The sequence below is a fragment of the Harpia harpyja genome, chromosome 7, assembly GCF_026419915.1.
Source record: "Harpia harpyja isolate bHarHar1 chromosome 7, bHarHar1 primary haplotype, whole genome shotgun sequence".
Classification (NCBI taxonomy): Eukaryota; Metazoa; Chordata; class Aves; order Accipitriformes; family Accipitridae; genus Harpia; species Harpia harpyja.
The window spans coordinates 49,378,191-49,393,901 of record NC_068946.1 but is presented as its reverse complement, the minus strand read 5'-3'; the positions used below and the strand labels follow the sequence as shown (position 1 = coordinate 49,393,901).

Here is a 15,711-nt window from a genome sequence, read left to right as displayed (position 1 = left end):
GGTATTTCTTTTGAGACATGATAGCTAATCAGGAAACAATGGTAATTATGTGATAGCACACCACTGAGATTCCATATTAGGTGAATTAAATAGTGTGTGTAGCTTTAGGATTGGTACTACAAAAAGGAAGCAAGGGCTTACAGGTAAACCTGGGAAAAAAACACAAGGCAGGAATGACCACAGTGCAATAACTGAGACTTTCCTACCATTGTGTGTACGTGTTCTCACTGCATGTGTTCGTTAGATGAATGTGTATAGAGGCTAATTTTTATCCATTTTGGAGAAAATGGCCTGAATTCTGGTCTTGCATAAGTGTAAACCAGAAGTACAGAAGAAGTGTAGGAGACACCAGGTGCTGTTTAATAGAAGGCTGAATTTACCACTGGATGGCTTGGTAGCCGGACCAATTACGGTTTCCCCATGGGAAGTGTTTTACAAGAGGAGTCCCAGTTGTGATGCCCACATTGTACCTGATGATCCCAGTTTGCGTGCCTCTGGGACCCCTCTGAATTCCAGCTGGCTTCGGAGGCTTAGCCCAGGGCATCCTGCTCTCCTTGCAGGCGGCCTGCGCTTGGCCCATGTTCGGACTCCTATGTGCCCTCCTGGCAGAGCATTCGAGGACAACTTGAGGAAAGAGTTGTGGTGGTTTTATCTGCTTGATATTGCCACAGTGACAGATGGGATCGTTTACAGGTGCATGAGAAGTTAAGTCTATCCATAGGCATGCAAATATATCTGGAGGGCACATGCAAGGCTTCTTTTGGGAATGCCGGCTGTGTTACCCTACAGCCAAGCCCAGTAGTATTCATGCATCATTTTCAGTTTGTGACTGAAGGTGCTGTTTGCAGTAAGTAAAAAGGATCAGAAACAGACAGATTTGTCTTTTGCTTTAGTCTTGTTTTTCAGTCAAATGCAGTGAATTTCTTGAGGTTTAGCATTAAGCAGTGCTGTATGAATATCTCAACCTTACTAGAATTATGTTTTTAAATAGGCTTCCACATCAAATCTTGACTAAAAAATGTGGACAAATTCCTGTAGTGAAAGCTCTTTGTCCTTAATGAGAGTTAGCCCAGATTAAGAGATATAGGATGTTGCCCTCTGATAGAGTTAATGCAGTCATTATGAGATGCAGGAGAAAATTCCTGTATTTGGTTCTATATTTATGAGCGTACCAGCCTGCCTTAATTTAGGCTAGATTCTGATTTCTGTTATTGTTGTACTACTTTCTGTAAATCCTGAATAAATTCATTACCTTTGCCCATGTTGCTGAATCACATACGATAAATATTAACTTAAAAGATAAGCTAAAATTTTCAAATACATATATCATCAGGAACATTTAGGAAAAGAGAGAGCTGGTAGTTGTCACTTGTAAGCTGTGACTTTGTTTTAGTAGAAACCACCACCCAGGAATAACCAAACCCTACAAAACTGGAAAGACTAATTCCATCTGTGATAGCTTTACGGGGTGAAGTTTCCTGGCCATTCTGTACAGGCAGTGGGACTGATTATCACAGCAGAATCTTTGACTTTAAAACCGTAAGGAAAGTGCTGAGGGCATTCATCTCATTAAGGATAATGGGAGTTGAAAGCTTTTAGAACTCTTCAGGATTAGGTCCAAAATTTGTACATCATAGTAGCAGCACAGATGTGCCAACAAGCAGGGCTTACTGAGGAGTGCAATTAATGTGAAACGGACTGTTTTGCTCCCTGCCTCCCCCTCCCCGGCCCCAGGTAGTTCATTAGCTCTGCAAATCCAGCTCCCAGCCCAGTTCAAAAAAGACTATGAAAACATGGGGTGTATCGATAAAGACAGTAGTAGCAGATTTTTTTTTTTTTTTTTTTATTCTTTGAGAAGTGACCCAAACATATTGGTAATATTTCTATCTGGAGAGTTTAGCTTTTTTGGCACAGAAAATTTGTTCCTGGAACACAGCCTACTATAGACACAAAGTCATTAGCTGCTGGGTTATTACAAAGTTAATGATGAAAGACAGAAACTGTTAAGTAAGATATTGAAATGTGCATTTAATTTTTTTTTTTTGCAGTGATGCTGGAAACAGTCTGACATCTCTAGTTGATCAAAAGGAAAACAAATAACCTCAGCTATGGAGAGAAAAAGACAGCTACAGAAAAGGGAATTTGGGAAAAGACTTTCTCTGGACAGCAGTCTTGTGGTAAGAATGAATATTTATGGAATTTACTGAATATGTCTTCTGTCATAAAAACATAGCTGTTAAGAGGCAATACTCATAATGATGTAAATTTTAAAGGTGTTTATCTATTCATCACAATATCACAACCTTTTGTGATTTTTTTTTTTTTCAAGATTCTCCAGAGCAAAAGTGCTGGAGGAATTTTACAGCATCCTAAATAGAAACTTGTTATCATATAGAAGCATGTCCCTCAATTCACTGGATTTACACAAGAAAGGAATCCAGACAAATATACCAATCTTGTAATTAAAATCCTACTCAGTCTCTGTGGGATCACTCTGTATCACTTTATACTTAGTGTATAAGAGCTGTAGGTAGCCTGGGTCATCTAATCAGAAGTGCTTGTTTTACTATTGAGGATACTAGGAAAAATTTGTTCACCATAGTAAATGTATAAACTAGACTAATGTCACCTGAAAGAGAAATGTAAATGCCACATACTGTAAAATAATTGGTTTTGCCGTACGTAGGATTTGAATTCATTGAGATTGTATTCTAGATTTATTTTTAGTTAATGTTTTCAAATGATGACTGAGATTAACACAGAGTATTTATAGCTGTACTATGGATACATGACTGAAAAATGCTGATAGATGTTGAACAGCTGTGCAAGAGGATAAACACACCAATGTCAAGTACTCATCATGCTAGTTTAACAAATACTGAAACAAGCAAAGCTGAGAGAGCCAAGGAAACCCATGCCATCTCTTTGACATTCATAGGCGTTGTCTTCTGAGGAAGAAGTTTGTTCCTGGGTGTTGACAATAGAGCTGCCTCTTTTTGAGTACTCGCATGGCTGGGACTGATGCTAGGAACTGCTGAAAGCAGGTGGATTTGGCATTGATAGCCACAAGGGCTGGGTTCAGGTTCTAGGGGTCACTGTTGAGCACTGGTTTAGCTCCTCACACGAAAGCTGCAAAATATTAAACTTTGCCCAATGCCACTCATAAATAACAAGTCAAATGATTCATGAAGCAGTACTTGATTAGAGGGAGAAAATGACAGCAGCGAGGTAAAGGACGCCAGAGAACAAGCAAGCACTCCCTTCCCAGAATGTACCAATAGTCATTTGAAGTCCTCATCTCTGATGATTTCTTGAGCAGATATTTCTCATCTCCTGTAACATCTCCTTACACACAGGTAGTGACTGTGGGATACCAGAGCCTTGTTGCCTGCTACGCTGGGTAGCAAGGCCTCATCCATGCCTGTGCTAACCCCATTACCTGAGCTGCCCACAGGCCACTCTGGCCAGCCACTCCTGCCTCACCACACTGCAGCTTGCTGTTGAGATTTTCTCCACCAGAAAGGCTACAAAGACCTCCTGCAAAACAAACTCTTCTGTCCCATCTCTTTGGTCTGACTTCTGTATCCCCATGCTGTAAGGTGCCCTAATTTGTGGTGGCCATTTGTCTCGGGCAAATTTAAGATGATTAGTCTACCTTGAATTTTACACATTATTACAACTATGTAATTTCCTTCATTTTATGCTATACTTGTGTTTTGTTTTGTTTTTTTTTAAGTAAAAAGCCCACTGACATGCTAAAAGCAGTGAATAGGGACTGAGCAGGTTTCAGTCTAGCCACTGATGCCCTTCATTCATCTGCTGTGCTCTTTAGCAGGGGTCAGCGGAGCAGTCCCTCCCTCCCAGGTTTCTGCTGCTCTGCAGGCCTTCAAGGACTCTGTTCTTCTCCTTTAGGCCTTAGCTAGAAGGTCTGCACTTCTCAGGTAGTGTCAGCTGGCCAGTGAAGAAATGTGCAGAGCACATTTCAAAAGGGGTCTGTCCTTCTCCTTAGCTTTGAAATGGCACTGTTTCTTATGATGATGAATTACATCCCTTTATTTTGAAAAATAAAAATAGTTAGAGAGAAATAGAAGTAGGGAAGAGTAGTGAGTCCTCCCCCAGACTCTGAGCTGATCTCAGGACCTTAATGAGAAGCTAATCTCCCTCCTGTTCAGGCCTTGCAGCTCAGTGCTCTGATGGTGAGAGGTAGCTGTTTTCAGGTTGTTCAGCCTGCGACAAAACCTGCCTTCTCAGCTTGCATGCACTCAGCAGGCCACGTCATGCTTCCAGCGCTATTAAAACTGTTTCAGTTGTCTTCTAGCTTGTGGGCAGAGAAGGTAGGTTTAGTATGAACTCACAATTTTATCTAATACACTCAGAGTCAAACAAAATCTGGCAGGTTTTGTATGCTCAGAAATGTGTTTATTCCCAGGGCCAACCTCTGTTATTAGTTCTAAGCATGCACACCCCTGAAACAGACTCCAGCCTAAATCCTGCAGCTAAAATGTGCTGCTGTGATCCAAACAATTGGCCATGAACTATCAATATTTATCTAGAGAAAAGAACACTCATAGAAACTGGGTACTGAAAGCAAGGGAAATGCTAGCAGTTGTGACTTTTGCACAAAGATATTGCTTAGTATGGCAAATCAGTACTGTTTTTCCCTAACGTCTTTACTGATGTAATGCACTAGATTCAGCCTTTACTTAATGCATTAAGAAAGAAATCTCCTTTTCCCTGAGGTGACAATGTGGTCTGCTGCGTGGATGGGAACAAGGAACTAGGTACTTTTGGCTTCCAGTCCTACCTACTGCTAGTTTGGACTTAATTTATAGCCAAGATAGTGCACTATGCTTAATTCTTACTCTTTCCTATCAGTAAGGGGGGAGCAGAGAGAGACATTTGCCAATGTCATAGGGAATATTGTGTGTGTAACCATCAAAAGTGCTTTGTATAATAATCAGTGCTACCTGCATATTAAAATGCCCATAAGGACTTAATTAGAGGAGAAACAGAAACTGTGGCTGTATGAGAAGGCGATGCTTTGTCCCTGCCCTTCAGCAAGTGGTAAGTAGGGTGGGAGATTGTACACAGCTGAAAAAAAGTCTTCAGGCACTGGCCTGAGGTCCATGATTTATGCCAGTATGTGCCAGCTGAAGATCTGAGGCTAATTATCCCATATTGGTGCAAAAGTGTTGAAGAAAACATGTGAGGGAAAGAAATGTTGCAGTATTTCAATATTTCGAACATAGAAACCCATCACACTACCAGGCTAACACACCCAGATTTAAAACAATGTCTTCTGCTGCGCATGGTATTTACAGGTTATGCTTGCCTGTAGCGTTTCTCAGTGCATACACTCATTTTCAGTACTTGTATATAACAGGTCAGTGTCTATTGAAGCTTTATATTGAGTAGAATATGTGTAAATAGGTTAGAGAGTGTCATCCATATGTTTAATTAGAAACACGTGAGCACTGTTCATTGTTTACTGCCAGCTATTATTTCATAACAAATTGGGAGAGACATTTTGAGATTCAAGTGCCTTCAGCAGCCTGTTAGTAAATCACACCGGATACCTTGTAACTCCATGAAATTCAACTGGGCAAAACAAAACACTTTGTGTTCCTCTCATTTTCCCCAAATTCCTATTCTATCATACTTCCTCTTTATTGTTGCCTTCATATCGTATGTGTGTCTTCACTACCCTTGTATCCACTCTGTTACCAAATTCTATCTGAGCACTATGTTTTAGTCCAGTCCCCTGCCTGTGCAAGTCTTTACGTCTCTCTTCTCGTATCTCTTCCCAAAGGTTTTGTATTTAACCTCTCAGGCATTCAGGGCTGGACACTGCTTGGAAAATCTGGCCTTGATTTACTCAAAACCAGCTTCTTCTTGTTTGGTGGAGTCTTCCAGCATAATTGTATCTCAGAAAGAATTCTGATTTCTGTGTGTTTAAAGGAAATGTGTTTCTACTTTTATATTCTGGACCATGAGATACAAATAGGCGTTTCTGATAACATTCCTCACCCTGCCTCGCTGTGCTGCTTTTCCCATCTGCATCAGATTCTAATCTTCTTCTGGAATGTTTTTTCCATGATTTAATCTACAAGTTTTGCATAGTGATGTTTAAAACAAAAGTTCCCTCTTACTTTCTCATCTCTTGGACTCTGAATATATAGGCTACGATGGTATTTGATGGAAGAGCAAGTAAAGGAAGGAGCTGTTTCTGAAAAAAAAAAAGGCATGGCTTCAAACTCCTTAGAATATGGATCTGGGCCTTCAAAATATGAACATAAATTTCATCAGAGTGTTTTGTATTCAAGCCTATCCCATCAAACAATGACTTTCAGGCTTCATGTGAGGGGGATCCATTTCAGAAACATCCTTCAAACAACATGCCAGTGAGAAATTTCATATACATTAAAACACTGTTCCTTACACCACAGGCACAGTAACTACTTTTTGATCACCTCAGATACAGAAAAAGATTTCAGTGTTGTTTCATATACTACTCTACCCCTTTCCAGCAGGTGTCTTCGGTGAATAAGCTTTACAATGAGGGCAAATAAACCTTTTTAAAATTAAGAAATATAAATGTACAAATATGTTCATAGGACATATTTTTTTTAGTGAGTGATTATGGGCCTCATGAATATTTGAATTAATGCTTTACTGGAAGTTAGTACTTTGAAGCCATGTATTTTAACAAGATTCAGGATCCTACCACTGTTAAGAAATGCCAGATAATGCAACAGAGGAATCGATACCACTGCTGCCCAGGTCAAAGGGGAGTCTTGCTGTTCACTTCAATGAAATTAGATCCCTATCAGCTTTTAGTCATAATATCATAGGTATTATTCCAGAAATCTCTAGTATAGCAAATGGCTGTTATTGCTCTGTAGGTTTCCAATATTGGCAATAAGTTGGAGATATTTTATACACCCAGACACTCATTTACATTTGCAGACAAAGCAGGTAAGCCTGCAGTGACAATGATGTTTTATAGCTTTATATTCAGGTGAAACAATTATGAAATAATTAACTTCATAACAATTCTTACAGGTAATCCTATGAGAACAGTTAAAGGAAATAATATCTATGTAATTTCTGCCTGATATTTAAAAACCAAAACATACCACGCAATAAGGGTATATGTTTTACAGTTTCAATATAATTTTATACTACCTTATTGTTTCATCTGTTGTACAAGTGATGCTACTGTATTTTGGTTTTATAAAGTTTTCTTCTGCAAATTGATTACAACCAAAACACCACAACTCTGAAAATCAAACTGGTTTGAGATAGGAGGACTAAAGAAGATCTCTGATTCTTTTTTGGTTCTAAATAACAGATCTCCATCCCATCATGTTGTTATGACATTACTAAAGATATTTTATCGTATATGTGGTTATAAGATGATAAGATAGACAACAGTTGGAGAACAAGGTGGAACTCTATGTCCTTCTGGATTGCTGTGTAAGAAGTTGAGACCAAAGCCATTGCTATTATTGCCGCAGTACTTCTGTTTAGAATTAAAATAAACTGCAAAATTCACAATGTTTTCGGAAAATATTTATTTGGAATATATTGCTTAGCTGTCACATACCTCCACGTCAGATTGTTTTCTGTTTAGACTGGGATATATGGCTAATAAAAGAGAAACAGATCTTTCTGAAGAATGTTCTGCCTTATCATGCATTTTAAATCCTTAAATCCTTTAGGTTTTGTTAAAAAGAACACCTTTATGAAGTGAAATAGTGTGAATATTCCATGATTTTAAATTCTTTCATGAATAATTTTTTCACGTTAAATCTTTCATTTCAGCATGTGTAGTTGAAAATAACTAATGAATGAAACTAGGTAAAAACAGGATGGAAAGGGATTTTTTTGTATTTTTTTTCACTTCAATTAATATGAAAACATATAGAAAAATAAAAATTGTACTTCAATAAAATTAAAGCACATATTTTCTTAATATGGGTATAATGAAGACATTTCTGATGTGACAAGGTTTCTTTGGCAATATTTGCAATTTATTATTTGGTATGTGGGGGAGGCAGCTTAGACAGGGAATGCTATAAAAAAAGCTAATGAAAGGATTGATTGTATTTCAGGTTTTCCCTACAAAAGTTCTTCCATAAAAAGAAAAATGGAAAAAAACAAATCCTAAACAGACCCAAAGCCAAGCTTTTAAGTAACTTGTGTGGGATGAGGAGAATGTTAGAACCTATCACTGCCACCAGGGCCACATTGGCTATTCTATTCACTGGGGTGTTCTTTGAAAATAATAAAAGCCCTATCCTTTGCCTGATCCAAACTGTCCAGTTGTCTCCCAGACCCTTTTGATCAGGAAAAAGTCAATGTTTCAAGCTGTGCTCTTTATTTGTGTGGATAATTCCCAGCCTGACTACACATGTGGTTGGCCCTTACAGCTGTGGTGGCATTTAGCTGGGGGGGATTTGAGAACAGAGTATCTTTTTGAAGCAGCCAGCATTTATCAAAGTAAAAGTTTTTGTTTTATTTAAAATGAGGCTTTTACTTCTGAAAGCAAGCTGCGGTAAAGTGCTTCTCTGGTGGCTCGTGAACTGTGCCCTGCCGCTTTCATTCTGGTCACACACTCCTGTGGGGCTCTGCAGGATTAGCTTTAATGACACCACTTTGTTGTAATAAGGGTAGCAGTGTAATGTAATGAATTGTACTGGGGTGTGGGAGTAATACCTTCATCTAGTCTACCTGCGGTTGTATCGGCATCATGTGCAAAACCACTAAGTTGAATGGGAGACCTTTGTTGAGAAGTGCGCATGTGTTATCTGTGAGTAATGCACGGGGCTGGGAGCCAGGCGTTTGGGGGTTAAGTCCAACATCTGTGACCTCTAATCAATTTCTAACTCAGTTTAATAAATTTCTAATTCAGTTTTCTCATCAATAAATTGGATGTTATAATAATTTCTTACCTCATAAGTATTCTAAGAACGGTCTGTTATTAGCATGTGTCTGTAGCTTGCTTTGATATCTTCAGATGAAAGGTGCCACAGAGAAAGCGACATTATAGCAAAGCTGTGAAGAGTGCTGTGCCAGCAAGGCAGGAGGGGAACTCTTCGTATGCGGGAATTAAATTCAGTGAAAGGAATAGCCCTGACTTTTTGCTAGTTGACAGTGACATTCACAATGCGTCTAACATCACTGTGTAACATAATGTAATCCAGCATTTTGAAATGAAAGGTGGCATTAAAAATATTGCCTAGTCAGATGTTGGCTAACGTTCTAACGTTTGTAGCCTGGTTATTTTTTTTTTTTCCACCTAAAACTGCTGCCAGATTCCTTATGAATCTGCAAATATTGTCAATCCTCTCAAAACTTGGATTTTTATTTGTGGGTGAATTTATAATTCAGAATTTTATTCAGCTGGATACACTATCAGAAGAAAAGCATGTGCCAAGGGTGTAATCAGGCATGATGCAGCAGTGGAAAAGACATGCAGAACGTGAGCCTCAGTTTTCACAGTGTGTTGCAGAGGCAAGCTAAAGCATCCATAACATTCAGTACATAGAGTAGGAGCGTAAGTCAAGGAGAACAGTTTAATAAAGGTGACAAGTGTGTTGTTCTGAGGTAGAAGATGGAATACAGGAAAGAACAGCAATGATGTACATGTAGTGTTACTAACTTAATAGGTTAAAGTTTGTACATTTTTAGGGAAAACCCCAAAATACAGAATTGACATAAGCACTCAGTAAACTGAATTACTAAGGCAATATTAGTAAAGTCTATTCCTTATGGCATTAGTATTGCTTGCACTGTTCTGCGAATCTGACAGTAAGGACATCTATTCCACAGACTGGGCAAATGAAGTGCTATCAACTGTCTATATAATAGACAGCCCTGAAATCTGCTTGAAACTTTGTGGGAAAAGAAAATGCCAGTGTGGGTAGAGTGCATAAAAACCATCTAAACAGAAGAACAGATTGTCTGTTGTGCACACCCAATGCCTTTAAACACCAGGACTTTGCAAAAATGGAGCTATCTATAAATGTATTGCCAACAGCACATACTTGTCTGCATTTGCATTTTTAATAAAGTCAAAATTAAACCAGAGGTCTTGTTATGTCAGGCATGAGAAAACACACAAGAAAAGAACCATCTGAATGTGTCAGTTCACAGCAGAAGCTGAGGAGAGGCGAGGAGAAAAGAGAAACCACTGGTGTGGGACAGCAGTGCTTAGGCTTTACTGATATTAGCATATCGCTAATGCTAATAGTGTGGGAAACACTGTGGGCTGCATGGGTTTAAGGAACATCATTTACCAGTACAGCAGTGCGTGTAGGGTGCTAGAAGTGGAATCTGCATCAGCTTGGATAAAGGCAGCATAAAGTCACTAGTTTCACCATAAGATGGACGATGGCATTTCCATGTAGCAGTGGTGGAGATGTCTGGTTTGGATTTCATTTGCAGAAGAGAGATTTGAAAATAAAGAAGTGTGTAAAGCGCTGGATGTCCTGGCAGCAGTTGGTTACTGCAAGTGCCATTCTTGGACTCTGGAGCAGCCTGGCAAAACCTAACATCATAACTACAACATACAGGGGCTGCGAGTTCAGAAGGACTCAGTGAACCCAGGGAATTATGTTAGAAGAAGTAAGTGTCGGGCCTAATGTGTAGAAATGGCTCTATTAGGTGCCAGTGCCACAGGAAGAACTGAAATCCTTGCTTGGAGCGATACAGATAGCGACCTATTACTTTGATTAAAGCTAGTTTGTACCAATAGAAACCAGTGAGCCTTTTCAAGAACTGGAGTTGTGGATAAACAGTGAGCAGTAGCTGCATAGCAAGCTAGAGAAGATATTGCTTGAAGAGAGAATAAAAGTAAAAAGCTCATATATAGGATTGAAAACAGGGAAATAGTGCATGGAGCGTGTTTTTCCTGAGCAACAGTTGGAACAATATTACTGCTGGAAGACACCTCGGTGGTTTATTGATCAAAAGCACTGACACCAACACAGGCAGAAGTGCGCTCCGAGAGAGGAATTATTTACCATTTGTTGCTGCACATCAGAAGTTACATCAATAGGTACATATGGTGACATGGTGACAGCTGAAACAGAACCCAAATCCCTGGAGAGCATGCTTTGACAAACTGCTGGCTTTTGCTTTCTCATGTCTTTGGCACATAAACTTAAAGCAACAAACATGAGACTTGAAGGTTAAAATAAAAGCCTTAAAAGAAATTTCTGTAGCTGATCTGCCCTCGTTCATTGTCACAGAACTTGATGCAAAAGCGGAGGAAAACAAAGAAGTAGAGAGAACAGAAAAGATGATTTTACTAGTGCCTGCAAATTAGCTGGCAGATGGACTGAGAAAAACAGAGGGCAATGATATTCTGTGGCCTTTAAAAAAGCAGGAAAATCAGACCATGTTGCTACAGAATCTCGGCAAATTCCCTGTCACACTTTCAACGTGAAAATACTAAATCCTAAACAGTTTCTAAAAAGCTTTTAAAGACACTGATTTGGCTGCAGAGGGGGAACTAAAAGTGAAAATGAAGGGAAAAGCAAGACAAATGTCTGCATGTATTTTGAGAGTCATTCAGGAAGGAAACCTCAGCATGGTACAATGCAGAATTTGGGAGCAACAAAAAGAAGTGGGTGTCAAATGTTCAAGTCGACAAACTGCAGAGACTGAACTACGAGAAGTTTGTGGTAATTACAGCTGCCAATAGCAAGGCTTAGAAGAAAAGAGTCATAGATTCATCTCAGTGCAGGGACACAGAGACAACTGTGTGCCAAGATCTGATTTTTAGAGGTTTTCCTCAATATTACCCAGTCGGGGACATAATAAGGAGAAATCTTGTTGTGGAGCTATTTGACTGATAGTAGATCTTTATTTTGGATGGAGCCTCACGTCATGATTCGGAGGAGTTTTGATGATTTGCAGTGTGCATGCCAGGCTCTGTTTCCCAGGGCCTCTGGGAGTAGCTGGTGGGTGCCTGCCATCTGGTCCAGAGCCAGCTCAGCAGCCTCCTGCCCGCTCCTGCCCTCTTCCCCGAAGATGCCAGCAAGGAGCAGGCTGCACGCAGGGGAGAAGAGCTCGAGTGGTGTGAGCCTGCTCCTGGCCGCGATCTTGGGCTGCTCTCTCCCTTTCCCCCTACCCCTTCCCCGTCAATTACAAAGTGTAGCTGTGACAGATCTAAGTCCAGCCACAGAAGAGGACAGGTCACAGAAAGCTTTGGATTGAATGTGAATATGCACACATGCCGCGTGGCCTGCCACATGATTATGTGCCTCGCTGTGACATAAAGGCTGCGTATCATCAGACTAGCCAGAGATAAGCTGTTACCAAGGGAAATGAATATACCAGGGACCCTTATCTAGGTCTATTAAGCTACCAAATGCAGCAGTGTAATTGGAGGCTTTGCCTGCCCAGATGTTAAGAGCAGAAGGCTGCCTGTAACAAGAGATCTGAGGAGATTGGGGTTAACTAAATAGGGATTTTATTGACAAGCCTTTTAAAATGCTTCATGCCTTCAGCAATTAAACATAACACACACCCTGAGAAAGACAGGTCTCCTCTGTCTCTCACAGTTGCCTGATTCCGCTTGAATACAATCCTGGGGAGAAGAGAGAGAGAAATTATGTCCTATGTTATTTTATAGTGTTGATATAATTCCCTACCCTGCAAGACTGAGAATGAATAGTAAATCTACCCACTGCTGGCTCAGTCATGGCATCCTCTCAAATGTCCTGCTTTGAATATTGTTGCATCCCTAGAAGAATCTACATTTGTGTCACGGACCGTGTGCATGTAAATGTACAAAGGGAAAAAAATATCTTTGCAAAAAGGCATGTAGACGTATCCAGATAGATTTATTTTACAAATAGCTATGGTCAAGTTTTCCTGCTGTTCTTGAGTTTTGCTTATTTTGTCCACTTACTCACAGTGAATGTAGGAAAGCCTCAAATGAAAGCTATAGCTTTGAACTGTCTGCAAACCAGAATTTCCAGCCTGTGTTAAATATTCTGAGATTTTTGTATTTGGTTTAGTCCCAGCTGGAAAATCCTGGTTTTGTTCTAAAAAATATATATATACTTTTGGCCCTCTTGCTCATTTAATTCTATAGCTATAATAGACGATGTACACTAAAAGAGGTGATGTACACTGTTTTGCTCCACAAGTTTACAATTTTGATCTTTAGATAAAGTGTGTCTTACTGAAAATTTCAGTTAAATCACTATATGTTTTGCCTTTACAGAATAAGTGTTTTCTGGTTGAAAACCAAGCTGCCAAAGGACTGGCTAAATCTTTCACATGGAAAATACTCTGCTTCATTCTGTCAACAGAGCTACACAAAAACTCTGCAGTGTAAATATGTCTTTTGCTCAGCACCCCTGGAGGCAGGGACATTCAAGGGTAGATACTCCGATACCAGATATTTTTCTTTTCTAGGGAGTCTGTAAGTGCTTGTCGAGCTCTAATTGCTGTGAATGGCTCTGCTAGCAGTTTGTTTCTACTTACTTCTGTTCTTGCGCCTCTGAGCTTGGCTGTCTGCTTTTGCTTTTAGGGCCTCGTTTGACCCAGATAGGAAGTGAGCTGGGATCATCGCGAAGCATTTAAAATAATTGGGTATCAACAGCTGGCTTTATGGAAAGCTAACAGTGTAAATCCAGAGAGTTTTTATGATTTCAGTGGGTATTTTTGCTAGCGTATAAAGCAGATCCAAGTAATTTTGGCTGGGAAACAGTTTCCCAACTTATTTCTATAATAATACCTTAGAGTTTTTCATTATAGTGAAAATCTCTAACAGGTCTGAAGGGAAAAATTACCTCCAATGTTTCCAGACACCCAATATGTTTTCCCTTTGCTTGAATTTATGAGTTTTGGCAAAGATAACTCATGATATGATAGTGTTTCAGGGTAGTGGTTTCTTGTACTGAATCCCAAACCAATGTGTAACTGTTCAGAAGGCTCCTATGTGTCTTTGGTGATGTACACATATGGGACATGACTCTCCAAAATCCTACCAAACTGTTTTCGCCTGCAGTGTATTATTCACTGCATAGTGTATTGAAACAGTTTTTTGAAGTACTTGTTACTTCCCAACTTCTTTCAAAGTTTTTATGGCATAAATTGCAGTCCTAGTTAAAAAAAGCAAGATTTGACTCTTAATGAAAATTCTTTTGTTTGTATTGCTTTGTAAGTAGCTTCAAATATACCTGTTTATTAAGAGCTTTCCTGAAAGACAAGTGCTTTAATCAAGTGACTCCACGAGGTCTAATGCAGAATTCCTCAGATGTAAGCATTAGACTGGGACAGAATGGTTATTTCCATCCTGGGAAATTATTCGTTATTTTGACATTTTGTTTTCAAGTAAAACTATTTTTTTACTTAGAAATGTTGAAAATATCTCCTCTTAAACGGAGTTTACTTTCTTCCCATTTTTGCTGCAATGCCTTCAGAGAGTTGTCATTTATATGCCTTGCATTCCCCTGCTGCCCAGCTACCCTATGGCACGTGTGGAGCACCAGGTTACACAGCTGTCATCCTCTGAAGTGCTGTCTCTTGAGGGGAAGCAACCCCAGACTCTACCTGGTACACGAGATGGAGGAGGTGGGGGTACTCAGCAGGTGAAGTACAGTGCTCTTTGTGACCTTAAACACACCGTGCTTGAGCGTACAAACAAAAACCTTCTGACTCATAGTAAGAAGGCGTGTGTGGGCGCTTGTGTGTGTGCATTACATTTGTGTAAATTGTCCCCAGAAATTAAACATTTTCTGTTACCCTAAAGGAAATCTGTTTTTTTAAGAATGACGCTGGAATTTTCCTGAAAAAATTCTGATTTTTCTTGTGGAAACTGCAGTCTCTTCTAGAGTAGTCAACAAAAAATTCCTGAACGGCTTTACTAAAGCTATACAAGATGCTGCTTTTACCTTTAGCCAATCTATCTATTGCCTTATTCCACTAAGTAGAAACTTCAGTGGCACTGATTAGATAGATATCTCAGACAGAAAAGTACATACTCCATATAGGTTAAGGTGACAGAATCTGACACTGCAAGTGTTTGCATCTTATTTCATTCGTGTCTTTCACATCCCTTAAACTCCAGGAACCTCAGCGGACTTTTTCCTGATGTACATCTGTCTAAGTTCACCAGGAATCAAGCTAACGTCCTCTGTTTATTCTATAGCTATTTTCATTCAAACATTTTTTAGTTATCAACTAGTATCTCATGCCTGTTTCTTCTGCTGTTACTGAGGGTTGGATGGGAGTTTTCTCTCATGTTGTGTCTTTGTAAATTGGGTCGTCTTGTGATACTGAACCACACTGGTTGTCACTGGCTAAGCAGCAGTTTCCTCCTAACCCTCTTCCATGTGTGGTTCTGTTGTTTGATGGGATTGTTATTTACTTTCCAACTACCTTGCAATCTCGGTTTCATCTGCGACTTCAAGCTTTGCTTTGAGTACCACATCAACTACATTGTCAAGGCTTTTTTTTTATCTGTGTAGGAATTCAGCAAAAGCTCAGGTCTTGCTGTCTCAGCAGGATGCAGAGGGTTTGATTTATATCTGGATAACAGCACAAATTGAATTATTGCAGTAGCTGGCTCACAGCCTCCCAGATTGGCTTCCACAGGGTATTCTGAAGTTTGTGCAAAATTCTCTATATGTGCTGCTAAAGAACATACAGTTTAACGTGTCCAGAAATCAGCACGCCACACGTATACGA

The 15,711-nt window shown here is 39.7% G+C and overlaps 1 protein-coding gene across 1 annotated transcript in view; it reads left to right on the top strand.

The window, feature by feature from the left end:
* The first annotated feature begins 1,762 nt into the window (after window positions 1-1,762).
* NCKAP5 (NCK associated protein 5) overlaps window positions 1,763-15,711 on the top strand; it is a 375,601-nt gene continuing 361,652 nt past the window's right edge. Inside the window, exons 1-2 of the mRNA XM_052791617.1 lie at window positions 1,763-1,874; window positions 2,049-2,177. Of these exons, the coding sequence (XP_052647577.1) occupies window positions 2,109-2,177 (69 nt within the window). The 5' untranslated portion in view covers window positions 1,763-1,874; window positions 2,049-2,108. The remainder of the gene's footprint in view (window positions 1,875-2,048; window positions 2,178-15,711) is intronic.